Here is an 11,086-nt window from a genome sequence, read left to right on the forward strand (position 1 = left end):
TTTACATTCACTTAAAACAACCGACTGTGCTTACAAGGATACTTGTCAAGACAGCCATTGGTATTCACCTGCTGTCTGAGAAGGCTATCTGTTTGTGCACTTCAGGTGTGTGAGCGGTGCGCATAGAAACGCTTTATCACTGTGCGTGAGTACCGCATTGAGATGTTTTAGGCTTAAATGGCTTAAAATTACTTTAATGTTTAAACTGACAAGACTTAAGAACCGCCCCTGGGTATAGCGTGCGTAATTATACTGAAACATAAATATATTACCAGTTTACCTGATTCAATGTGATGGCTGAGCCTGTTTCTGAGATAACAACATGCCGATTCGTGGTTGGATTTCCGACATGGCTAATCGTAAATCATCTTACACTTTCAATAAGTGTGACCAGGGTTGCCAGGTTTTCACAACAAAACCCGCCTAACTGCTACTCAAAACTAGCCCAAAACTACAAAACGCGGTAAGTGTTAAAGTAGCGTAATTCCGCGGGAAAACCGCGGACTTGGCAACACTGAGCGTGACTGATACTCGAGCCAAATCTGCTCTAACTGTCGACTAGCAGTGGGAGTCAGATTGCCCCCTAGTGGATGGCTAAAGATTTGTTAACTCGTATTCATAAATTCTCAAGGGAACGTCTCTGAATTAACTGATGCTCGCGCCCCCCTTGACAGGTGCTGACGCCCCCCTGGGGCCCCACAGGTTGAAAACCCCTGCCCTAGAGACCACCTTGAACATAGTAGCCTTTAGCTATCGCCTAAAACAGTGTTTCTTAACTGCAAGGCCGTTTTGCGTGGGTTGTGAAGTGAGTAGTCAAAGAAACAACAACACACGTAATTCTTTGTTTGTGATGCTTTTATTTTGAAAAACGTGCATGAAAGCTGTTGACACTTCTGATGAGAAGTGAGCGCCTGAGAAAAATGCTAATTCAATATCTGCGGTCAGATGAGATGTTGCCAGGTTATATGTCAGTGTCATTATTCATTATAACAAGTCAAGTCAAGTCACCTTTATTTAAATGGCACTTTATACGATTGTGTCAAAGCAGCTTTACAGTGTCAAACAGGAAAATAGTTTGTCAGTAATGCAAGAAGACAATAACAGAGTTATGGGTGTTAGCTGGGAAGAATTTGCATACAGGTATGATGTTCATTCTATTCATTACATTCATAACCACAAACATACCAAAATATTTTGGATATTTTTAAATGAGTGTTGTGGCTCATACCAATTGCTAACTTTAGTGTATTAACAAACTAGTTTGGGACTGCTATTAAATAGCCTTACCTATAAAATATATAAAATAAACTTGCTTGGTTTTGTAAATTGATTCCTAATTTGTTAGGAATTAGGTCAAACTGCTAAAAAAATTGGATCACGGCTTAGTGACCATGTGAAACTGTGGGTCCTATGGCCAAACCAGTTGAGAGCCACTGGCCTAAAACACTGTACAAACACCCAGAACAGACTAGAAACCATCTATTAACCACCCAAAACACCCTAGTGACACACTAATGACCCATTAACAATCACCTAAAACACCCTAGTGACACACTAATGACCCATTAACAATCACCTAAAACACTGTAGTAATCTCCCAGAATACACTAGCAACACTCTAGCAACTACTCAAAACACCCCAATGACCACACAGGACACTTTTGCAGACATTACTTTCACAATCACATAGTAACACCTCATAATTCACCCCAAATGCCAAAGCAGCTGTGTACAGTTCCAAAACTCAAGTAACCATCCACAACACCTTAAAAACAAAGGACTTGGCAACCACTCAGTCACCCATAAAACATGTAGCAGTGTCCTAGGAACACCTTTTCAACCACATATAATACCATAGGAACCGCTTAGTCACACCCTGGAACCATTCAGAAGCCCCTAGTATTTAGCTGATGTGTTTGGAAAGATCTTTAGTATAGGATCTCATGTATGTAAAAAAGGGGATTTTCTTCTATTTGATATAATGTCACCTTTAAGAGTGTTGTTAGTGAGCCACCCTGAAGCTGTAAATGTGCTGTAATAAACGTAAATCACAGACACCATGAAGAGGGTGTTTACTATAAACAAACGTTTAGCTTTTGTCTACTGGAATTTATGATGCCAGTGTTCGTGAGTGTCTGAGGAGTCATTCCCATAGTGCTTTACTCTTACCACACTGTGGTATTATAAACAGACTGTATTCATGAAGGCTGGAGCCACCCTCATCTGTAAAAGTCTTGAATCTTCACCCTGTACATGACAGAAGCAGAAAGCATGGGCTTATCTAGAAACTGGTCCTGTGGGTAGAAAAGCACTTCTAAATGTTCTGGATGGAGACTTTTAGTCGCTTAAAGGAATAGTCCGGGTTAAACTCCATCGACTGCATTTGTGGTGTATTGAGTACCACAGTAGACGTAAATGGGGCCAATATTTGGAGGATGTAACAGCAGCAATGTGAAGCTTATAATTTGATCAAAGCACTTAGATCTTGTGGCTGTGGTATTGAAACTAGCTACTTTTCCATCCAAAGGTGCGATTTTAACTGTATGTGATATTAGAATATAGCATACAACATTTTTGAATGAGCACTGTTACCATCCCATGTGTTTTTTTATGCAGTATCCCAAAATATTTAACATACTGTACATTACCCTACTGTACAGTACGTGACAAACAGTACACTAAAAGAGTAGTATGTCCGAATACATAATATTTGGAATACAATGTACAAAAATGACTCCAGTAACCTATTACATCGGCCAAGATTCAATGGAAACATGACTATCCCATGCGGCCACGGGAAAGGAGGCGTGAATGGCTGCGAAGTGACACAATTGATGCCGTAGGGCACAAGACAAAGCCAACATAACAAATGTAGTATGCATGAATTGTATTCACTACACATATCAGGCACATTTCATATAGAACATACTTTTTTGGTTGCGATGTAAGTCCTTTATCAAATGTAATATCTACCAAATAGTAGTATGCGATTTTGCTTGCAGCAAGTATTTAAATGATTAAGAAGCGGCCCCATTCACTTCCATTGTAAGCCTCACTGTAACTAACATTTTTTAGGGAAAGGAGGGAGAGATGGATGTTTTGGATTAAGGTGCGGCCACATTAGCAAAATTTCACAAAAATGACCAAAAAGGATATATGAAGACAGAAGCCACTTTCAAAAAGTGACTTCAGACAGAAGCCACTTTCAAACCAAGCAGCTTTCTTTTGCCTAATGTGTGCATTTCATTGTACATTTAAAAATAATGTGTTACTTTACTAGTTACTTAAAAAGTAATCTGATTACATAACTCACATTACTTGTACTAGTTTATCCACAAAATGTCACCAAGAGATTGTAATTGTGACCACAATGCTAAAAGTGTCATTAACACTTTGTCTTGATGAGTTTCCTGTCATTGTATTTTAGGAGTTCTGTCACTTCCGGCTCATTTCAGTCCATACACAGAGGGATGTCAGACGGGGTTGGAGAGCAGAGAGGATGCGTACGCTGAACTGGAGCTGCGGACACTCGAACAGGCCTTACTGGCTACATGTGTGGGCAGCATCTCCGAACTGAGTGAGTGTCTGACTTCCTTCCTGTCTGTCTGTTATGTCTGATACATACACTTGGTTTTATCTGTTTCACTCTCTCCTGTCCATTATGAAACATACTGAATCATTTACAACTCAGAAAGGTCACATTTAAGCTACAGCTTATGAGAAAGCTGGACATGCTGGAATCTTTCAGTTTGATGCTTACCATAAATGTCACATCCTGAATATTGAATGCAATTTTTAATTGCTTTTTATATTTATAACTTTGCTTTTTGTATTTTTATTACAACTTTTTATTGTCGGTTCGATACGACAGTGGTGTCACGGTTCGGTATGTTTTTGGTACATTTTCGATACGGTTCGATACGGACGATTTCTTACGTCGCAATGTTGGAAATATTTTTGTTTTAAACCATGAAGGCAAGCCAATGGATATCACATAAGCAACGTGCAAAATTTGTGCAAAAGTTATGCCAGTGAACGTCTTAATCTTAGTCAATTCACGATGCAGAAAGTGAAAGTAAAAACGGAATGACAGAGCTTTCGGCATCTGACGCCGCATATTCTCTCAGAGACGACGAGAGACCAATCTACTTCAACATATGCTGATAACGGTATTGTAACGGGGCTGAGACGTGTGGATCCATCTGCAAGCTTTTATTTCAGAGACGTGGTCATAACAGGCAGGGTCGAACAATGGCAAACAGGTATGTGGCGGGCAAAACACAAGAATAGTCCTAGGGCTAGCGTAGGTCAACGATCGGCAGACAGAATCACAGGGGCGAGACGAGAGGGATAAATCCAGGGAAACAGATCAAGGATCAGAAACCGAGAATGCAGGCAAGGCAAGGCAAGGCAAGGCAAGGCAAGGCAAGGCAAGGCAAGGCAAGGCAAGGCAAGGCAAGGCAAGGAAACACAGAGACTCCGAACAGGGTACGGGCTAAACAATACTCAGCAGAGAACGGTAGTTTGAGTGAGTGTTATGTAGTGAGTGAGTGATATGAAACAGCTGTGCAATCAGTGCTGTGTGCAATTAGTGAAACAGCTGTGTGCAATCAGTGCTGTGTGAAATCAGTGCAATGAATGATGGGATATGTAGTCAGGGGTGATATGCAACAGTTTGTGTTGTGTGAGAGTCAATGTAATGAAAGGGTGACCTCTGGTGGTGATTGAACGGAAGTCCATGGACAGGATTTGTGACAGGTATATAGCTAACTGTTTTCATTTATTCCCTTAATATTTCTCTTGTGACCCATACATAGTGAAATAAAAGACAATAAACGTATTTTGTGTTAAACCGGTTGTTTTTGAAAGTTGGTGCTTGATATAGGCTAAAGCTTTTTATTCATTGATTTTAATTGATGACTGCTGAGTTAATATTTTAATTATAGGCCTATAATTCATTGTATATAGACCCGTTTTAAAATACATTTTTTTAACATTTTAATCGAGGAGTAAATAGCCTAATCTTTTGTTATCCTCGCAGCGCATCAGTTATGCGGTAGCTAATATTGCGGGGCAAATTAATTGTAATTTTAATTTAATAATAAAATTATATAATAATATACATAATAATAATAATAGTCCTGATAAAAATAAGAATGTAATAGGCAAAAAACAAGATTTTTGTTTTTAAAAAGCCTTTTTCCAAAAGGTACATCTGGAAAAAAAGGGGGTCATCTTATGTTTGGGCCAATACGGTAATTGGAAATGTCAAATATATTAATATTGCCAATAATTGTTGTTTTTGACAATATCTCTGGCTATCGTTGATACAAGATCATCGTCTTTTGACGCACCCCTGCAAGAGGAAGTTATTACTGCCTTTCGCAGTGCGTGCCCTGCGTGCCCTGCGTGCCCATCCACTAGACAGCACGTTGCCCGTTACGTCGTTTGGGCTGCCTTGTTGAGCGCAGTGGCACTGAGAACATTATATTTCACACACTTAAAGCTCTTTATTTTCCATATGTAATAGGATTAGTCCAATGAATCGTTCGGTTTGTAATGCGTACCAAACCAAAAGCCTCGGTTCAATATGAATATGTGTATCGTTACACTGCTAACTGATACAAAATCGTATACATACGGCAAATTATAAACTACCCAATTTTACTATTTTAGGTATGTCACTACCTGTCACAGTGCTCGCGTTGACACACAACAGAGTCAAGATTGCTGCAAGTTTCATATAGAGACACAATTGCTTGGTGTTATCCCTGCAAACACAACATGGAAAAGGAGATAATGCAGATGCTGTTTATCTTTCCGGTCTGATTAGCCTATTATTTTATGCTCTGAATAAACACCACTATGTCGTTCCCAAAGAGGAGGCATGTTTGCTTTGTAAATAGAATGATCTGTGACGGAAATAGAGAAAAAAAGGCACAAAAAGAGTCTGGAAGTCAACTAAAAGTCTTTTGGTGCCTTAAGTGCCTCATGTCTGTTATTCTAGATCATTCCTGCAGGATGTTATGGTGTTATTAGAAACTCTTCTATCAGGATTGAAGGAAGATGAACTGCTTTTCCAGTGTCTCCTCTGACTTCATGATGCCTGACTCATCTGCACTGAAACGAAGCATGTGTGTTTCAACACAGTTCCCTTGATAAAAGCAACATCTGGTCTGGGATTTATTGTCTGAACTGGATTTTATATAAGCGGAAAGCTGAACAAATGCAATTTAGCTGAACGTTAAAGTGTAAATACAAAGATTACAGTGCCTTATTCAGCAAAAGTCTGACTGTTGGTTCATTGTACAGTGTTTTGGTTCCCTCCTCACACAAGTTTACATTTGAAAATGGGATATTTCCCTTGCCGTGAAGGAGTTCCTTTGTTGGCATGGGTTTTACCTGTGTTTACCCATCATGCCACAGGCCCACCGGTGGCATGGTTGGTGGCTTACCGGTAGAAGGCATAAATTTCCTACAGCAAAAACCGAACACTTTGCTGCTTGTCTCCCACAGCACAAGGGCACGTTCATGCAGGCCAAACATTCAGAAGGACATTAGCAATCACACACAGTCTCAATGAATTTAGTGAGAGCTCTCTTTGTGCACCACTTGTGATGTTGGCGCCTCCTCATGGGCTCTCATGTAGGTTTGATCCAGCTGTACCCAGGAGACCGGCGGACAGTGGGGCATCTATACGTCCTCAGCTGCCCTGGAATGCTGGATGCAAATGGGGCATCTACTACACAAACTAAAATGTAGGATTTGGTCCCACAAAACAAGTCTGGGATGTGAAAACTTTTCTGTTGTTGGTAACACTTTCAATCTGATTTTAGAGGGATGTTTGAAAGGCTAGAGCCATAAGGCCCATATATATTTCAGTCGAAATCAAAGAACGAACTGAAGTAACGACATTTCGTACAGAATCGAACCAAAATAAAGTTAATTTTGAGTTTGTTCCAGGAGTTCGAAACAGCTTTCCAAAACAAATTTTATAGAAAAGTTTTCTCAAGCTGGTAAATACCTTCAAACTACCACCGGCCTATAGTGATTACGTAATAGGTAAGCAAAGTCAAAGTGGAATTGAAGAGGAACTGATGTGATGTAATTTCGAACAAAAACAGACCAAAATGAAGTTTGTTTGGAGTTCATTTTGGGAGTTCAAAATGGCTAGCCAAAGTAAAATTTACAGAAAACTTCACTCCAGCTGGTAAACATCTTCTAATTACCACTGGTTTATGCCGATTACGTAATAGGTAAGCAAAATCAAAGTGAAGTTCAAGATGAACTGACGTCATTTCAAACAAAATCAAGCCAAAATAAAGTTATTTTGGAATTCGCTTTGGGAATTTGAAACAGCTTGCGAAAGCAAACTCTATGGAAACGTTTGGTCTGGCTGGTTAATACCTCTGAACTACCACTGGTGATTATGTAATAGGAAAGCGGAGTCAAAGAACAAACTGATGTGACGTCATTTCGAAAATTAGGCCAAAACGAGTTTCATTAGTAGTTCATTTCAGGAGTTTGAAACAGCTTGCCAAAGCAAACTTTAAGGAAAAGGTGGAATTCAAACTAGTACTGGTCTATAGTGATTATCTAATAAAGCAAGTAAAATAAAAAAATTTAAAACTGATGTGACATCATTTCGAACAAAATTAGGCCAAAACAAAGTTTGTTTGGAGTTTGTTGTGGGAGTTTGAAACAGCTAGCCAAAGTAAACTTTACAGAAAACTTTGCTCCAGCAGGTAACCGCCTTCTAATTACCACTGGTCTATGCCGATTACATAATAGGTAAGCAAAATCGAAGTGGAATCCAAGATTAACTGATGTGACGTCATTGCGAATAAAATCAGGCCAAAACTAAGTTCATTTTGAATTTGTTTCAGAAATTTGAAACAGCTTACCAAAGCAAACTTTCTGGAAAAGTTTGCTCCAGTTGGTAAACACCTTCAAACTACGATTCATTTTCTTCTGTTAGGTCCATCGAGTAAAAACGTGAACACAGTGGAGAGCTGCTTTATAGTAGAACCTGAAGTTAAAATTCTAACTTAAAGAATCAGAATCAGAATAAGAATCAGAATGAGTTTTTATTGCCAGGTATGTTTACACATACGAGGAATTTGTTTTCATGACAGAAGCTCCACAGTGTAACAGAATGACAGTGACAGAACAAAAACACAGATAATAAAAAATAGAAAAATAGAACGTAAATAAGGAATAAAAATATACAAATCGACAATTGTATGTACAGGTATATAACAATAGACAGTTGTATGTACAGGTATATTATGTGCAAATTGAAATGTAGACTGAGTGTGTGTGTTAGATAAATAAGTGTATGAGTGAATAAATAGTGTGTGTTCCACAGTTATTGTCAAGTGTTCATGAGATGGATGGCCTGAGGGAAGAAACTGTTCCTGTGTCTGGTCGTTCTGGTGCTCAGAGCTCTGTAGCGTCGACCAGATGGCAACAGTTCAAAGAGGGAGTGTGCTGGATGTGAGGGATCCAGAGTGATTCTGCCAGCCCTTTTGCTCACTCTGGACGAGTACAGTTCTTGGAGAGAAGGGAGGGTTGTACCAATGATTCACTCAGCAGTCCGGACTACCCTCTGAAGTCTTCTGAGGTCAGATTTGGTAGCTGAGCTGAACCAGACAGTTATTGAAGTGCAGAGGACAGATTCAATAATGGCGGAGTAGAACTGTTTCAGCAGCTCCTGTGGCAGGTTGAACTTCCTCAGCTGGCGAAGGAAGTACAACCTCTGCTGGGCCTTTTTCACAATGGAGTCAATGTGAGTGTCCCACTTCAGGTCCTGAGAGATTGTGGTGCCCAGGAACCTGAATGACTCCACTGCAGTCACAGTGCTGTCCATGATGGTGAGTGGGGGGAGTGCAGAGGGGTTTCTCCTGAAGTCCACGGTCATCTCCACAGTTTTTAGCGTGTTGAGCGCCAGGTTGTTGAGACTGCACCAGACAGCCAGCTGCTCGACCTCCTGTCTGTAAGCAGACTCGTCACCGTCCTGAATGAGGCCGATGAGTGTGGTGTCGTCTGCAAACTTCAGGAGCTTGACAGAGGGGTCTTTAGATGTGCAGTCGTTGGTGTACAAGGAGAAGAGCAGTGGAGAGAGAACACAACCCTGAGGAGCTCCAGTGCTGATCGTACGGGTGCTGGATGTGTATTTTCCCAGCCTCACTAGCTGCTGCCTGTCTGTCAGGAAGCTGTTGATCCACTGACAGACGGAGGTGGGCACGGAGAGCTGAGTTAGTTTGGGCAGGAGGAGGTTTGGGATGATGGTGTTAAAGGCCGAGCTGAAGTCCACGAACAGGATCCTCACATAAGTCCCTGGTCTGTCTAGATGTTGCAGAACATAATGCAGTCCCATGTTTACTGCATCGTCCACAGACCTGTTTGCTCTGTAGGCAAACTGAAGAGGATCCAGCAAGGGTCCAGTGATGTCCTTCAGGTGGGCCAGCACCAGTCTTTCAAAAGACTTCATGACCACAGACGTTAGAGCCACAGGTCTGTAGTCATTAAGTCCAGTAATTTTGGGTTTCTTTGGGACGGGGATGATGGTGGAGCGTTTGAAGCATGAAGGGACTTCGCACAGCTCCAGTGATCTGTTGAAGATCTGTGTGAAGATGGGGGCCAGCTGGTCAGCACAGGATTTCAGACAGACTGGTGTAACACAGTCTGGGACCTGGTGCTTTTCTCATTTTCTGCTTCCGGAAGACCTGGCGCACCTCGTCTTCGCTGATCTGAATTGCAGGTGTGGGGGAGAGGGGGGTTGCTGGAGGTGTGAATGGTTGTGTGGAGAGGTGTTCAGAGCGGGTGTGGGGTGTCTTTTCAAACCTGCAGTAGAACTCGTTCAGATCGTCTGCCAGGTGTTGATTCTCCGCAGTGCTGGGGGATGGTGTCTTGTAATTGGTGATTTCTTTTAGACTTTTCCACACTGATGCCGAGTCACTGGAAGAGAATTTAATCCTTATTTTTTCTGAATAATTCCTCTTTGCCACTCTGATCTCCTTTTCCAGTGTGTATTTAGCCTGTTTATACAAGACATTATCCCCCTTCCTGTGAGCATCTTCTTTGGCCTGACGGAGCTGTCTGAGTTTTGCAGTGAACCATGGTTTGTCGTTGTTGTAAGTTAAGTGAGTCCTGGTAGGAATGCACATGTCTTCACAGAAACTGATATAAGATGTTACAGTCTCTGTGAGCTCGTCCAGATCGGTGGCAGCAGATTCAAAAACGCTCCAATCAGTGAGGTCAAAACAAGCTTGTAAATCCTGCTCTGCTTCATTAGTCCATCTTTTTACAGTCCTTAATACAGGTTTAGCTGATTTCAGTTTCTGCCTGTAGGTCGGTATAAGATGAACCAAGCAGTGATCAGAGAGCCCCAAAGCTGCCCGTGGGACAGAGTGATATGCATTCTTTATTGTGGTGTAACAGTGATCCAATATATTACTGTCTCTGGTGGGACATGTGATGTGCTGTCTGTATTTTGGCAGTTCACGGGAGAGATTGGCTTTATTAAAGTCCCCGAGAATGATTAAAACAGAGTCCGGGTGTTGTTCTGTGTCTGTGATCAGATCAGCGAGTTTCTGTAAAGCGGAGCTCACGTGTGCTTGCGGAGGAATGTACACACTGACGAGAATGAACGAGCAAAACTCCCGCGGCGAATAGAACGGCTTGCAATTAATGAAGAGCACTTCTAGATCTGAACAGCACATCTTCTTTAACACAGTTACATCTGTACACCACCTCTCATTGATGTAAAACATGTCCCGCCGCCGCGTGATTTCCCCGTTGATTCTGCGTCGCGATCCGCTCTGAACAGCTGAAAACCCAGCAGACTCAACGCGCTGTCCGGAATGGCGTCTTTCAGCCAGGTTTCCGTGAAACACAGAGCAGCAGAGTTTGAAAAATCCTTATTTATCCGGGAGAGCAGAAGAAGTTTGTGTGTTTTGTTGGGTAGAGAGCGGAGATTCGCCAGATGGATGCTCGGCAACGGCGTCCTGAATCCGCGCTGTCTGAGCTTCACAAGCGCGCCGGCTCGCTTCCCCCGTCTGCGCATCCTGAAGCGTTTGATCAG

General features: G+C 41.7%; 1 protein-coding gene across 1 annotated transcript in view; it reads left to right on the plus strand.

The window, feature by feature from the left end:
- Positions 1–11,086, plus strand: part of LOC107558307 (ankyrin repeat and BTB/POZ domain-containing protein 2-like) — a 58,362-nt gene that overhangs the window by 22,257 nt on the left and 25,019 nt on the right. Inside the window, exon 2 of the mRNA XM_016241957.1 lies at positions 3,428–3,577. Coding sequence (XP_016097443.1) covers positions 3,428–3,577 — 150 coding nt within the window. The remainder of the gene's footprint in view (positions 1–3,427; positions 3,578–11,086) is intronic.

This window comes from Sinocyclocheilus grahami, unplaced genomic scaffold (assembly GCF_001515645.1).
Source record: "Sinocyclocheilus grahami isolate Dianchi unplaced genomic scaffold, SAMN03320097.WGS_v1.1 scaffold640.1, whole genome shotgun sequence".
In the NCBI taxonomy this organism is placed as follows: domain Eukaryota; kingdom Metazoa; phylum Chordata; class Actinopteri; order Cypriniformes; family Cyprinidae; genus Sinocyclocheilus; species Sinocyclocheilus grahami.